The sequence below is a fragment of the Rhagoletis zephyria genome, unplaced genomic scaffold (assembly GCF_001687245.7).
Source record: "Rhagoletis zephyria isolate East Lansing unplaced genomic scaffold, Rhagoletis_zephyria_1.1 Rzeph_scaffold_00734, whole genome shotgun sequence".
NCBI lineage: Eukaryota > Metazoa > Arthropoda > Insecta > Diptera > Tephritidae > Rhagoletis > Rhagoletis zephyria.
Window position 1 is genome coordinate 38566 of NW_016157818.1, and position 16995 is coordinate 55560.

The 16995-nt window shown below is 37.7% G+C and overlaps 1 protein-coding gene across 1 annotated transcript in view; it reads left to right on the forward strand.

The window, feature by feature from the left end:
- Dhc93AB (Dynein heavy chain at 93AB) overlaps positions 1-16995 on the forward strand; it is a gene marked incomplete at its 5' end in the record, with an annotated part of 63400 nt that overhangs the window by 36806 nt on the left and 9599 nt on the right. Inside the window, 11 exons of the mRNA XM_017613922.1 lie at positions 1360-1529; positions 1643-1946; positions 2023-2216; positions 2279-2483; positions 2546-2710; positions 2863-3003; positions 6886-7056; positions 7135-7451; positions 7518-7932; positions 7997-8998; positions 9062-9210. Coding sequence (XP_017469411.1) covers positions 1360-1529; positions 1643-1946; positions 2023-2216; positions 2279-2483; positions 2546-2710; positions 2863-3003; positions 6886-7056; positions 7135-7451; positions 7518-7932; positions 7997-8998; positions 9062-9210 — 3233 coding nt within the window. The remainder of the gene's footprint in view (positions 1-1359; positions 1530-1642; positions 1947-2022; positions 2217-2278; positions 2484-2545; positions 2711-2862; positions 3004-6885; positions 7057-7134; positions 7452-7517; positions 7933-7996; positions 8999-9061; positions 9211-16995) is intronic.

Consider the following 16995-nt stretch of genomic DNA (forward strand, 5'->3'; position numbering starts at 1 on the left):
GTGCCTTCTCTGTATGCCATTTTCCTTCTAGGTCGGATGTCCCAGTTTGCCCACATTGGCTTCCGCCTTGTTCAAATGCAGGCCCTAGCCTTTTGAATAGCTTTATCCAGGTGGAGGTTTCATGATAGCTTTTAAACTACGATAATTCCCGGATATTTGACTGCTTTAGAGAAATGTAACTTTTCCCCTTGAAAAAATGGTTGTAGCAGTTTATCCCCGTGAGCATTATTTCTTTGCACAGAATCTGCATAATTCCTGTAGAGCTTATGGTTATAGATTTAAGGACGCCTGCTATCTAATTAGGGGTACGTCAATCTCTTTGCGCAGGACGCAACTGTCTATTGCAGAGTGCTTCGTGTGGACGGTTGACCTTTCTGGTAGACAGACTTGTTGACTTTTATGCAAAGGATTTCTTTTCTATGCCTATCTACGATCTCTTCCATAGATTTTTGTAGAAAAGATATTATTCTAATGGGTTAGTATAATTTAGCTATTCCGCACTACCTTGGTAATGTACCAGACCTTAGCTTCCTGCGATTATAGCGTCAGGGATCCCAACGTATTACATGCCTTGAAGCGTGTGGGAAGTCTCTTTTGAAGATCGGCTGGGACGATCCCATTGGTCTCAGGTGATTTGACAAGCTCGGTAGCATATATATCCCATCTTATTCTTCCCTTTTATGCCTGTAATATTAATTTTATGCCAATTGTTACATGTGCACCTTCTTAAAGAGTTGGTAACAGGGTTCCTATTTTAAAACGGATAAGCTGATGGTCTGACACTTCTCTTAACATACTCCATTGGGCTTGGTGTGAGGTTATCTTACCTAGTAACTTACTCTTAGAAAAGCTATTATATTTTAAGTAAACCGCCGAAATGTTTCGGAAAAATATTAGTTTCACCCTTTCAATTTGACGGCCAAAAATATAATTTTTTGTACATAAATTTAATTATTTTTTAAAAAATGTTTTCCAAAAAGTCACCCCAGATGATAGATAAGTTTAAACTTAAAAGGTTTGAAAAAAAATGTTCTTAAAACTTCATCAACAGAATCGAAACAATGAGATTTTTTAGGTATTTTCTAATCGGTCCAGCTCACGTAAATCTTAATATTTTTTCGAAATGTTTTGGCGGAGGTTTTAACAAATAATAAAAACTTTGTTTTGCCGATGGAAAACCGCAAAATTTTTGATAACTGTAACAATGGCAATTCGGATAGCCAGATCGATATATGTATATCGATGACGAGAATAATACAAAATTTGATCGATAAAAACTAAATTAGCGATAATTATAAATAAACCAATAATGAAATCTTTCTCACCTGAACGTGTTCTTATTTATGCATTATATTTCAGAACCTCGAGGAACAACTGGCAAAGCTAACAGCTGACTTCGAACAGGCCACTGCTGATAAGTTACGCTGTCAACAGGAAGCTGATGCAACGCAAGCCACAATTGCGCTCGCCAATCGGCTGGTTAATGGGTTAGCTAGCGAGAATGTGCGCTGGGCCGAAGCGGTGAATAGGTGAGTAGCGCTCGTCTTCTCTTTTAAAGAAGAAATGAAACTTATGAAAAAGAGATTCCTCCTTCTGTTTTTGATGTCGTGTAATAAATAATTTATTTTCCTCTTCCTTAAAGCTTTGTGAAACAAGGCATTACCTTGCCCGGCGACATTCTGCTCATTACCGCCTTCATCTCATATGTGGGCTGCTTTACCAAACAGTTTCGCATTGATCTATTGCAAAAGATGTGGACACCATTTTTGAAAAGCATCGATCCACCCATACCAACTACTGAGAATTTAGATCCACTGTCATTGCTAACAGACGATACTACAATTGCCATATGGACCAATGAGGGTTTGCCAAGCGACCGTATGTCCATTGAGAATGCTACGATCCTGTCGAATTCGGATCGTTGGCCGCTAATGATCGATCCACAGGTGACTGATTTGGTTCCAAAAATATATATGCAAATGTATGTGTAATTTGTTTTATTCTATTCTAAATATATTTCAGCTTCAAGGCGTCAAGTGGATTAAACAAAAATATGGTGAAGAATTAAAAGTGATACGTTTGGGTCAACGCAGCTACTTGGATATTATAGAATTAGCTATAACTAAGGGTTGCATAGTGCTTATCGAAAATATAGATGAGAACTTGGATCCAGTGCTGGATTCACTGCTTGGCAGAAATCTAATAAAGAAGGGCAAGTGAGTATGAGTTTGGGTTGGAGTGGGTCGGCTCCGCATATGGTAAATTTCTCTCTTCGAAGGGCCATCAAAATTGGTGATAAGGAAATCGAGTATAACTCAAACTTCCGCTTAATATTGCACACAAAATTAGCAAACCCCCATTACAAGCCAGAAATGCAGGCTCAAAGTACTTTGATTAACTTTACCGTCACACGCGATGGTCTGGAGGATCAATTGTTGGCCGAAGTTGTGAAGGCAGAACGTCCTGATCTGGAAGAACTTAAAGTAAATTGATGTTATAGCAATTAAAAAAGAATAAAATATTAACTATTCTTCTAAATTTTAAGGCCGAATTAACAAAGCAACAAAATGATTTCAAAATTATGCTGAAAAAACTTGAAGATGATCTGCTTTCAAGATTATCTTCAGCAGGTGAAAATATTTTGGGTGATACAGCGCTCGTGGAAAATTTAGAAACCACTAAGAGTACAGCATCTGATATCGAGCAGAAGGTATGTAAGGATTAAAGTAAGAAAACTTTTTATAACTCCGATCGCGTTTAAAAGTTTTAAACCTTAAAATTTCTGTTTTTATTTTTACGATAAACTAACTCACTTTCTGCTTCTTTAAAGTATGTACTTCTCTTTCTATCCAATCATTTTAGGTAGCTGAAGCTAAGATAACTTCAAAGGAAATCGATAAGGCTCGCGAATATTATCGTCCAGCAGCGGCTAGAGCAAGTTTACTCTACTTCATACTAAACGAACTCAATACAATTAATCCAATCTATCAATTCTCGCTTAAGGTAAGACGCAATAAATACTCTATCCAATATATCCTCTGCCTTTGTAATAATGCTAATCGGTGCTATCCTTAAGGCAAGGAAACCATACACATTTCTTTCGAAGCGAAGTAGCTATGGTCAGGGCCGTAGCCAGGATTTTTTAATTTTATTTCAACATATTTTGATTAACAGAAAAATTCTGATAAAAATAAAATATTTCGCACAAACAACAAAAAATATAATCAATAATCGCATGAGGTTATTGCCTGAAAATTTCAAAATGCACTTAGTGGCATTGTGCTTGCATGGTAGCACGGCCCAGTAATCACGTGGACCGAATATCCACTTTTTTTGAATTTTGATTGATAATAGCAAAAATATGGTTCATTTTGCTCTAACAACAATCTGTGTAAAAGACGACAATTTTTGGTCAAGGCTCGCCCAAGTCCATCAAAGTTCAATGTGCTCAAAAAATAAAATTAATAAATACATTAATTAATTAATTTTTTACTGAAATTGCAAATGTCTTAGAAAGTATTAGTCCTACATAAATTGATATATTGACCTTTTTATATTTTAAGGCTTCCACCGAAATATCTCGCAAAAATATTAAGATTTACGTGAACTGGACCTCCAAAAATTATTTTTTTTTTATCAATAAAAAGTTTTTTTTTAATATTTTTGAAAAAATTATGTCAGATGAGTAAAAAGTTTAAGCTTGAAAGGTTTGTATAAAAATATTAAACAAAAATGTTCTACGGAATCATAATAATGAGATTTTTGATGCTGTTTTTGAACTTTTTTCAAAGACTGGTTTAAGAAAAACTTGAATAACTAAGCCAAAACCTTACCAATTTAGACATATGAGTTATCATTGGTAAGGTATTTTCTCACCCTTTTAATTTCTTTGCGAATGAGCTCATTCAAAGTATGAAAGAGGAAGGTAAGATAAACGCGTGTTGAATTAAGTTGTGTTGGTATTTGATAAAGAAAAATTTGGGACGTGAGTGAGTTTTTTTTCGCAAAGAAGTAAAAAGGGAGAGAAAATACCTTCACACTGATACCTCACAAGTCTATATCGGTAAAGTTTTGAAGCAGTTATTCAACTTTTTCTTACACAAATCTTTGAAAAAAGTTAAAAAACATCATCAAAAATCTCATTATTATGATTTCGTTCAAACAATTTTTTAAAAGTTTTATGTAGATTTTTTAAGCTTAAACTGCTTTGTCATCTGAGGGGATTTTTTCCAAAAAATCTTAACATTTTCCCCAAATATTTTGGTAGAAGTCTTAAAATATACTAGGTTTGGTAGTCCCGCCAGAAAAGTCGNAAAAAGTTAAAAAACATCATCAAAAATCTCATTATTATGATTTCGTTCAACCAATTTTTTAAAAGTTTTATGTAGATTTTTTAAGCTTAAACTGCTTTGTCATCTGAGGGGATTTTTTCCAAAAAATCTTAACATTTTCCCAAAATATTTTGGTAGAAGTCTTAAAATATACTAGGTTTGGTAGTCCCGCCAGAAAAGTCACAACTTTTTTTGGTGGTGCAGTCTAATGTACAGTAGTCGAAAAAATTATAGCCGCACCAAATTTTCACAAGTTTTAAAATATTATTTTTGTTGTTAGTTAATTCTGGTTATTTTTTTATAGTTCAATCTTTAACAACATCCGTGTAAATACAAGTTTAAAGGCAGTGTCACACGATTGGGTATTTGCCAAAATTTGGTGCATATCGTATCCCAACTGTGTGAATACCCAAATATTTTTCTTTATCCCTATCACGAAAATTAATTTGTTGAAATTTTTCAATAAAACATCGCTGTATTGTACCAATCTTTTGACTACAAAAAAAAAAATCCTATTTTTTTATTTTGTACCAATAGCTCAATACAAAAATGTACTAATCTGTCCAAATGTACCAATCGAGTGCCACTGCCTTAAAAATTTATGCAATTAAAAAACAAATTCAAAAAATTTTCGAAATATTAGCTTACTTTACTTATATCTATCTACATTTATCTATCCAATCTAATCATATATTAGGTCCATTCTTTTGCAACCGAGCTACAAAAGAACACTCGCTTAAATGACGAAATACACGCAAAGCAATAACACACACTCGGCTATTTATCCGAGTTCAGCCAGGTCGATTAAAAAATACGCGACCTGAAGAGTAATGTTGTTAAGTGAAAAAACTGCTCTATTGTGAATTGTTACTGGGAAATTGGAGAGGGAAATTTTTGTTTTCGTATATACATGATATATATTTGAAATAAGTGTGTATATTATGCAAATACCTCGCATAATAACTAATTTCTATAGTTTTTTGTGTCTAAATCCCGTTAAACTAATCACATGTTTCTTGCCAGCTACCAGCAGGGTTGCTTAAGTAGCTAAAATGAAATTTTACCCGAGTTGAACGTTCTTTTGTCGCTCGCTTACAAAAAAATACAGTTATTATAAGAAATTAAGAACTACGTTATTGGATCGGCCCTGCCACCTTAAGCGCTAATTTTTCCTCTTAGTGAGAGTGGTCACTAAGCCGTGCCCTTTCGACGTCTTTTTGTTCTCTAAATGATTCCACGCGTAATATACATACCTCATGTCACATGAGTTCAGAGAGTTTGTCGTACATTAATTTAGTTTTAGTTTTAACGTACTCCAGCACCTGAAAATTTTGGTTTCCTGAAACTTATATATGGAAGCCATTGTCCCAACCCCGAAAACCGGGTGATCTCTGTAGTATTCAGTTCTTATCCTTGCCATTGCAATTGTGAGTGTCCTTAAGTAGCGATATAAAGAGAGCTACCATGGGCACTGGTTGTTGATGAACTCCCAGAACTCACTATGGCTGCCCGACGAAATCAGCATACAAATTGGGGATCATCGGGGTCATTTGGAGGTTCTCAAGCCATTCCTAGATGACACCGCAATCAAGCTCCCAGCGCTCATCCTTCGACAAGTCCTGCAAGCTCAGAATTCCTGAAAAGAACTGCTGTAAAGCGATAACATTTTTAATTGACAAATAGTCCCGGGTTTGTAATACTTACGGATTTAAGATGACCGATGGAGTACTGGGGCAGGCGTACTTGGACCAAGATTCCGGAAAAGTCTGCTAATGTTCATATACCCAACCATATTCCTGGGGAAGTCTTCGCAGTCGAAGTCTGTGCTCAAGAATATCTTCGTAGAAGAACAAATGAGGCCAGCACAAAGATTACATCGGAGAGTCAGGAAGCATTTAAGGTCTTAGACTCATCTTGTTGACAGTTGTAAAACTCATTTGTACAACCTAGAAGCTTACAATAGAGTAAAGCAGTGGTGAGTGGTGGATATTAAGTGTTTGAAGGCAACGTAAAGGCTAAATGTGGAACCCAAATGCGCTTGCGTAGTCTCGAGCCTTTCTACGGTACATCTAAGGGATACACTGCAGAGCCACTCCGGAGCTAGGAAGAATCTCAGATTACTGCGCACTGGCGGTAGTCAAAGAGAATGTGGCAATCAAATAAATTGCTTCTAGGCGGTACACTAAAAGACTGCTAGAAACTAGCCGGGAGGGTCTTGAGACTCTTCCAAGCTACCTGACAGGACACTGCAAGTTAAGGTAACGTTTGAATAAAATGGAGTTGATATAGACACGCACTGCTGGTTGTGTGGGTTGGTAAACGAAACTCCAAAGCATATTCTATGCGACTGCCCACGTATCATGAATTGCAGACTGATACACCTTGGGGAACGATTATCTTCTCAAGCTCTTATTTACAAAGGTCAAAGGGGAAAAGCATAATGCATAACTTCCGAACCGCAATTCCCACTGAAAGTTATGATATCATAATACTAATTGGTTTTTTTAAACCCAGTAATAACTTCGGTTTTTAAATTAAGTTCTTTGCTTTTCAGGCTTTTAGTGTAGTTTTCCAAAAGGCCATTGCACGCGCTGATCCCGGCGAAACTTTAGATGCACGTGTTTCTAATCTAATCGATTGTATAAGTTATTCCGTATTTCAATACACTTCGAGAGGTCTATTCGAATGCGATAAGCTCATATTCGCATCGCAAATGGCGTTTCAGGTACTTACTATCATTTAATTATTAAAAATTTGGTTTGTAATTTCAACTTATAAAACCTAATTGTTTGCATCTTCTCAGATACTTTTGATGAACGAGGAGATTACATCTACGGAACTGGACTTTTTACTCCGCTTCCCGATTAAACCGCACGTCACAAGTCCCGTGGACTTTCTATCTAACCAATCGTGGGGCGGAATATGCAGTCTAGCGTCTAAAGATGAATTCCGTAACCTCGATCGTGATATAGAAACTTCGTCAAAACGCTGGAAGAAGCTGGTGGAGTCCGAGGCGCCTGAAAAGGAGAAATTCCCGCAGGAATGGAAGAACAAGACGGCGCTGCAGCGACTCTGCATGATACGTGCACTCAGACCAGATCGCATGACCTATGCGCTGGCGTAAGTAATGAACGACGCTGAAATTCGTATTTAATTAAATGCACTTAATTACTTTTTACACTGCAGCGATTTCATAGCTGAAAAACTTGGCAACAAATATGTGGAGAGTCGCGCAATGGAATTCTCCAAGTCCTTTGAGGAGACCAGTCCTTCTACACCCATATTCTTTATATTATCGCCGGGTGTAAACCCGTTGAAGGACGTTGAGGCGCTTGGCAAGCTAATGGGTTTCACCATGGATCTGGGTAATTTTCACAACGTTTCGCTGGGTCAGGGTCAAGAGGTTATTGCCGAGGCTGCTATGGATACGGCAGCCAAAAATGGTCACTGGGTTGTATTACAAAATATACATTTGGTGCGTAAATGGTTACCAGTATTGGAAAAGAAATTGGAATTCTATGCAGAAGGATCGCATCCAGATTATCGCATGTTCTTAAGTGCCGAACCGGCTTCGTCACCCTCAGCGCACATTATACCACAGGTGATGATAAGGAACCCACAATACGGTTGAGTTAATAATAACTTTATTTTTTGTATGTATGCAGGGCATACTAGAGTCCTCCATTAAAATCACCAATGAACCGCCGACAGGAATGTTGGCCAATCTGCACAAAGCACTTGACAACTTTACACAGGAAACACTGGAAATGTCTGGCAAAGAGGCCGAATTTAAGGCCATACTCTTTTCACTCTGCTACTTCCATGCCGTCGTAGCTGAGCGGCGCAAATTCGGGCCACAAGGCTGGAACAAGATCTATCCATTCAATGTTGGTGACTTAAACATTAGCGTTTCGGTGTTGTATAACTATCTCGAGGCTAACGCTAAGGTGCCTTGGGAGGATCTGCGTTATCTATTTGGTGAGATCATGTACGGCGGCCACATAACCGACGACTGGGATCGTCGTTTGTGCATCACCTATCTGGAGGAGTACATGCAACCAGATCTAGTAGATGGTGAGCTCTTTTTGGCGCCCGCTTTTGCAGCACCACCAAATACCGATTACGCCGGCTATCACACCTATGTCGATGAAATGATGCCAGCCGAATCACCCTACCTGTATGGCCTACATCCGAATGCGGAAATCGGCTTCCTAACCACGCGCGCTGAGAACATTTTCCGCACGGTATTTGAAATGCAACCACGTGATGCAGGCGCAAGTGGTGGCGCCACTGTCACCCGAGAGGACAAGGTGAAGCAAATTGTCGATGAAATAATGGAGAAGTTACCCGAAGAATTCAATATGGTAGAGATTATGAACAAGGTGGAGGAACGCACACCCTATGTGATTGTGGCATTTCAGGAGTGCGAGCGCATGAATTATCTGACAAGCGAGATGAAGCGCAGCTTGAAGGAATTGGATTTGGGTTTGAAGGGTGAGCTCACCATCACCTCCGACATGGAAGTATTAGAGAATTCGCTCTTCTTGGATCAAGTGCCACCAGTGTGGACGCAGCGCGCATATCCATCACTACTGGGCTTGAATTCATGGTTCATTGATCTGTGTTTGCGGTTACGTGAATTGGAAACATGGTCCACTGATTTTGTGGTGAGTGGAATTGAGGTATGCAAGCGATTGAATTGCATAATAGTAAGCGCATTTCTTCTGCAGCTTCCTTCCTGTGTTTGGCTGGCCGGGTTTTTCAATCCACAATCGTTGCTCACCGCAATTATGCAGAGCACTGCACGCCGCAACGAATTGCCGTTGGATAAAATGTGCCTGCAATGTGATGTGACCAAAAAGCAAAAGGAGGATTTCACGTAAGTGCATCAAGCGTACGATTTTGTTAAATTCACCTTGGGATACACTCAGCACTTTTTGAACACTGGTATACGCAAATACTGTTTCGAAAACTGTATATTAATTAGGCAGGGTCGATGGACATAAATACGAAAAAGTGTATTAATAGGTGCGTTCGTTTAAAATCTCCAACAGAAACCAACCAACTGCCAAATTCCGGCGAAATGTCATCTGTTCGCTCACAAGAGAGAAATATCCAAAATAGTACGCGAACAGAAAATTTGCAGAAACTTGCAAGTTAGACGAACAGCTGATATAATTTTTGTTTACATTCAAAAGTGTAAAATTTAAAACGTTCGAAAACTCATTACAAAGTGGTATCCTGGCACAGTTTATTGATTAAACAAATAACTACTTACTTCTTACAAGTTTAATTAGTCGCATTTTGTAATTTTTAACTTCCAAATCATCAAATTCAATTTTGTGATTTGCGTAAATGCCAACCAGCTGTTTTTGATCAGCTGTTTTCCTGTTGGCAAATTGCTGTTGGCAAAAATTTTTCCAGCAGAATCCAGCAGCTTCCCCTCAAAATGAAATGTCACTTTGCTCTCTCAATTTCCCCTACTTTGCAAGTTTTTTGCGTACGCGAACGCAAAAACTTGTAAGTTTTGGTTAAACATGAACAATTAACAGCTACGCGAACGAACCTAATATTTCCCATATTTTAGCAACATAAAAATCCGTTTTGTTTTTCTAATAAGGATTGTCCGTCGACAAGCAATGGCAAACACCCATTTCTGCCATGAAAAAGCTTCTCATATAATCCATTTGCCCTCCGGAGGCGGCGTAAAACTGTAGGTTCCTCTCTCTGTGTGACAACATCAAGGCGCACACCACAAATCGGAGGCGAAGCTTGGCAAAGTACTAGAAAACCCGTAAGCGCCAAATATTTTTATTTGTGTTTTTTTTTGTCTTTCAATGTACAAATCTGTAGCATGGTTGCCACAATTGGTAACTTTCTACCAAAAGTGGTAGCTTTTAAACGGTTTGGTAACTTGGTAACTTTTATTTTATTTTGGTAACTTTTGCTACTAAATATCTATTTGCATTACTAGAAAGAAATGAATTATGTTTTGCATGTGCGTAATTATGCCCTTCGAGTTTCAGTGGCAGCACTACTGACACTTCTACAAAATTAGTTCGATAAAATTAGAGTTATCTCATATTCGAATACTGGAAGTATTTGAACTACAGTGGCAGCACCAAGGGCTGCACTTCTAAAACAACTTTCGAATTTGTGCGGTAAATTTCAGGGAGGTGAACCGGTTTTGAACCGAACCGGTTTTGAACCGGAAAACCGCTGTTTTCTATTAATTAACTGAACCATTAACCGAACCGAAATTTTCCACAAATGTTTGATCCGAACCGAAAACCGAACCACTTTCTATAAAAGTTTCAACCAATTTTCAATAGCTAAATGTACCCAATTTTTTCTTTTTGTTAAACATGGTAATACCTTCCGTGTTTGTTTACCATGTGACAATATCAAATGTAAAGGCAACCCATCTCATTTGACAGACACTTGACCCTTAACCTTGCGCGTTACTTTTTGTTTTTCGAACCGTTGAACCGAACCGAAACCCCGGTTCAAAGACCAAAAAAACCGCTTTGACCAACCAATCCAAAAGTGCAAAAACGGTTCGAACCGCTGAACTGAACCGACCAAATTTTCCATCCGGTTCACGTCCCTGATAAATTTTGAATTCTACCATCTCACGTACCATCTCGGTAAGGTCCATAAAACGTTTTGATTATTCCGGCACAAACAAAACATGTCGCGTGATTTTACTAGACCCACCTACGGACATGTATTTCGACCCATTGAATCCAAATCAGAGGTCCGTTTGACACGTGCACTAAGTTATGAAAAAGCGAAACATTAGCAAAAAAAAATTTGCAATTTTCGCAATTTACTCGAAATTTCGTACGAGTCAAACGGTCGGTTAAAAGCGGCCGCAACTTTTTTTTGTTGTTGCAAATATCGGCACATGCCGAACGAACAATGACACTGAAATTGGCACAACGTCGAAACCGGTTTGTCCCCAAACCAAATTTGACAAGGGATAATGGAAAATCGTTCCACATTACATCATACTCCTACCCTGTCGGAAACACCAACAACGAAAATGAGAATAACGGCACATGCAACAATTAATTGTAAGAAAAAAATTTTCTAATAAGAAAAATTATTATAACTGTCAATAGCATTTTCAATCTTGATAATTTATCAAGAAAATAGATTTAAGCTTCTGTGCTAGAACTGGGAGTTCTTGATAAATAATCAAAAATTGACAAATTATAAAAATATTGAATTTATTAACTCACGGAAACGGGCCTTAAGTATATACACATTTGTGAAGATTTTGGTAGTGAAGATTTGGTAACTTTTTTTAAGAGATTTTGGTAGAAAAAAATGTTGGCGAGTGGCAACCATGATCTGTAGGGCTTAAGGGTGGTGTCAAAATTAGAGTTTTGACGTACATATGTATTTCGTTTAAAGCTGACCATTTTAGCCTTTTTCGCAATTTTAAACCAGCCCGAGATGGAAGACCAAACTGTGCATTTTCAGCTTATTTTACTGCTTTAATCCCGTAAAAGGAAGGACGCGCGACAGGCTTGGCAAAAGGGCATTGATAAAGCCAAACCTACGGTAACTGATTCAAGAGATTACATGAACACTATGCTATACACACTAGGGTGGTCCAAAATAAGTATAATCTGACTTTTAATGCTCTCACCCCCTAGGATTGTTCTATACCGAAAAAAGTATACCCCTATTTTTTTATTTTGGAATCAAAAAATATTTAGAGGTCGCTCAAAGTTTTCGATGTATTTTGTATAGGAAAAAAAAGAACTTTTCGTAGAAATGGTATGGAATTCTTGAAAATCAATATTTTTCGATCGGAAAACTCTGGTTCTCTTCAGGAGACTTCCAATAACAATATCCAATTATTTATTTAACCATTTTTTAGTAATGAAGACTTTTTATTTATCCCCCATTGCATTTTCTGGCATTTTCTGGGCTTTTGGCGGTCCTATAAAATACGGTGGATAAGAAAAAAATAAATATTTTTTGATTTCAAAATAAAAAAATAAGGGTATACTTTTTTCCATATAGAACAATCCTAGGGGTGAGAGCATAAAAATTCCGACTTTACTTTTTTTACATGCATTATTGGATCACCCTAATGCACACCCTGTAAAATATTGTTGCTGATCATTTCCTTATTCAACCTACTACTACTATCAAATTGAGCTGATTCGCCGCTATTGAAACTTTAAAGATGTGGTGGGATGTCGGAAAAACGTCGATGCATCGAAAATATGATGTCTTGCTTCGATGCCTCGAAAATTTTCCACTCAATGTATAAATAGTCGCTGCATCGATAATTTTTGAGAACTGACATCTTTAGTACATTGAACTATCATTCCAGTTTTTCAAGTGTACAAAAAAGAGAAGTGACTTTGACCAAAAAATTTAAATGGCTTCCAAAAAGTTCCGTTAGAATCATAATTAGCTCAGTTGCAGTTATTTATTTAAAATTTTCTTCAATTTGGCTAATAATATATTTTGTTGTGAAACATTTTCGGAAAAATCCTACTCAAACTGATGCATCGATGTATGGCCTTCGATGTATCGGAAAATATCGATGTACATTTCGATAAATCGAATCAAAGAAAAATATCGATGTATTTTTGCCACTGACATCCCTAGCTATAACTTCTACCGCTTAAACTTTGAAGCTTTTTTTCAATTTTTCCTAACAAAAAAAAAAATCGTGGTACAAAGCTCAATAACACCATTGAAATAAAATTATAGTTTATAAAACTAAAACTTCGCTATTAAAATTTCTATTCGTACTGTCATCAGGTTACTTTAAGAATGGAAGTTTAAAGCAATTCTCATTCGTACTGTCATCAGGTATGTATGTAACTTGAGAATGGAAATCGCTGCATCATTTAGGCGCATCAATATTACATAGTTACATCCCGAGCTAATAAAAGCGAGGTAATAAAAAGTTTTCTCTTCCACCTAAAGGCGCTCAAAGAAGTTCATTTGACGCCGCGTGTGGGTACATATACATACATCTGCGATATGCTGTGAAGGAAAGGATCCCTTGTTGAAAATAATGATAACTGGCAATGAAAAGTAGATTCTTTACAAATAATGTGGAATTCAAACGGTCTTGGTGCCGACGTAATGATTTGCGACGGATGACGGAAAATTGTTCCACAATACATCAACCAAATAATCAGTACGTTTAAGTAGTGTCTAAAATGCAGCGGTTTGAACGAATTTGCCATACAGAAAGGTTCAGATAGCGTCAATCATAAACGAGTTGTATCCATCAAGACAACGCGAGACCACGCGTATCTTTGGCGACGCTTCAAATTACTGGAGCTTAGATGGGATACTCGTTTGACCTTCCTAAGTTGGTTTGTCCATCAATCGTTTTCGTCAATCTCAACTTACAGTAGGCCCAGAAAACAAGTTTCGACTCGGTTGAACCAGAGGAAGAGGGGGCTTTACCTGAGCAGGATTCAGTTGGCATGTGAATAGGGTATTGTGCAGTGGGAGGATTCTCCACATGCTATTCACTCATTTGGTATATCGGTTTCGAGTTACGGGATTCATAGGTCCATAGTCGCAGATGGTATTGACGGACTCTCTATGAATGCCGTTGTTCACTTGTTTGTACGTCTTCAGGTCCAGTGTTTGTTGAGCTCCCTTGTAGCGAGCATTTGGGATCCGCTTTGTATATGCTGTTCAAGCGACATTAGAAGGCATCGTGTCAATGTCCGGAGTGCGGCGTCTGTAGATTCATCCATTGCGACCAACAAGTCCCCGGCGAATAAATAGTATCAGCCTTTCACATGTCGGTTAGTTTGCTGGAATATTTTATTTTGCAAACGGTGGACTTCAGGCTCATAGCCATCAGTCTCCATGTAGGGACCTTCTATGTATTTTTTGGTTTGCTTGTATGGTGGTACTTGCTATGCACATACATGGGAAATACTCATGCATACACATGCACATNGACCTTCTATGTATTTTTTGGTTTGCTTGTATGGTGGTACTTGCTATGCAAACATGGGAAATACTCATGCATACACATGCACACATTTTCATCAAATTATAATCCATATTATCTTTCACGTGATCTTTCAACCCATAAGAAAGTTTTTCCCAACAACTGTGTACATAATCATCAACCGTTCGTAGTACAATATGCATGTTACCAACCATAAGCTCCAACAGTCATCCATCCATCCACCCATTCATCCATCTCTTTAGTATAGTTCCCTACCATCACCGTCCTCCAGCAGCATCAGCATTGCTATCGTTTAACAGTAAATAAATCAAATCGCAAATTAAATTGACTTCTTAGCTGACCTCGGCATACACAAATATTGTTACTGACACTCCCCTCCGCAGGTTATTTTTCGCACATTTTATTACTTTTCTTTTGGCATTTTTTCTGCTTGTGCGACTGTGAATTTTTATCCATTCAAAGTAGTGATTTTGTTGCTCCATAGAGCACATGCACACACACACACGTGCTTATATGCATGTATGCATATAGAAAAATAACGGTCTTGTATTTTATAGCATTTTTATTTTCGTTGTTTTAACTACAAATGCATTTAACTTGCAAGTTCAATTGCCGTTCGACTTGCAGCGGCTACACCAAACTCATGGCGATGCAGGGGCCAAAAAGCGCTTGGTTTGATTGCTTGGAGTCAGTTTGCTTATTAAATGGTCATAAAAAGTGATATATCTGTATACAGTGATTCAAAGTGAATTCGTACAAAATATGTGTGTATACTTGTTATGTTGCACAAGTATACAAACCCAGAAGGAAATGCAGGTTATTAAATATTCATTCCGATTTCTAACATGCGAATTCCCAAGAATGTGGTATACAAGTGGATTTTAAAGGATTTTTTCTCGATTTTGAAACTTGATTGCGCAAAATTGATACACTGTTTTTAGTAGGGATGTACCGGGTATCCGGTAGATATCCGGAATCGGGCATATCCGGCCGTTTTTTGGTTATCCGGTTATCCGGCCGGATACTGGCTAATATCCGACCGGATTCCGGATATCGATTATAGAAGATTCAATTTAGAACTTTAACCCAGATTTTGTATTTTTGTAATCCAATTTAATAGTATCTAATTAGTAATCAAAGTTAACAATTTGTCTATTTTTCATTATGAAAAGAAGCATTTCCGCATTATCGGGCAACAACCTATTTCTATTTTCATCATAAATGTTACCCGATGCACTAAATACTCTTTCCGAGTTCACTGAGGAAGGTGGCACGCAGAGATACTTCATTGCCAGTGTAAACAAATTTGGAAATTCTTTGCGGCTATACTTCCACCAAGTTAAGAGATCTTCTTGTCTGGATATAAGAGGTAGCTGCAAATATTTCTAAATTTCTAGTTCATAAATCGCTGCCTTTTTTCTTGTACGTTCGCTGCCTTGTCTACCAATCGTTTGGCTATCCATATGACTAGAAACACTAGAATCAGCATCATAGCCGTTGGCGATTTCCTCAAAGCATTGCCAAATATCCTCGTGAGCTCGTTCTTCGATGGAAGCTTTCACTATAGTTCGGCATTTTTCGTATGATTCAACTGGTCTCTCCATGCTAACTGATTTATAATTTCGAATTAGTTCATCAACAACCCAGTTTTTAGCTTTATTGGCGTCAGAAAAAAAACGAGGTTTGAAACGTGTATTATATTTTCGACCACATTCCACTGATAAGCAGAAAGAGTGGGTATATCATGTTCCGCGATTCTGACGGTGCGAATCTGTTCCGAAAAAATTACAACAATGCCGCAATTATTTATTGGAACATTCACAGCTCTTCATTTCGTCGTGCCGAAATTGCAGACCTACGCGTTCGGAACGAAAACGGTTAATAGGCGGGTTCCGTATAATTTAAACAAAAATTAACGTAAGAAAACAAAACATCTTGATTGTTCAAAAGCAAACAATTTGATGAAGATTGTATTTTATTTGTTTATAAGATGCCATTTTTCACTGCGATAGCATCGCACAGATGTGTGCGTAATAAAGAGGACTTTAATATCTTTATAACTGAAATGTCTAAACGAGGAAAGCCACATATTTAAAAATATTTCAATAAAAAATGTTAATCAAGTACCATAGAACAAACCTTGTGTCAGGTGTATGCATTTCTTTAGTATTAAATTATAAAAAAAATATAAATTAAGATCGTTCGTTATTTCTGTTTAAAAGCTATTCCTCTTTCATATGAGAAAAGGACTTTTATTTCGGAATAATATTCGCAAAAACCCTGGTCGAGGTGAACTCGAGCCGGCAAAAAAACAATATTGTGAAATTTATTAAGGGCAGCAGTATACCGGATATCCGATCGGATATCCGAATCCGGCTGTTATTTTTTACAGGATATCCGGAATCCGGTTATCCGGCAAAATCTATATCCGGCACATCCCTAGTTTTTAGTGACAGTATTGCCCAGCGCTACGTCTCACTTTATCCCAATTTTCTGGCAATGCATGGATTCCGCGCCAATAAAACTGCTCGTCTTGGGAGACCTAGAAATTATTAAGGCAATTTTTGATACCATCAATTGAAGCATAGCGTATTCCCGTGAAGGCGTTCTGCATCGATCGGATCAAATGGTAGTCTGATACATAGTGCAAGGTCTGGGCTATGAGGCGGGTGGCTTAGGACTTACTATCCG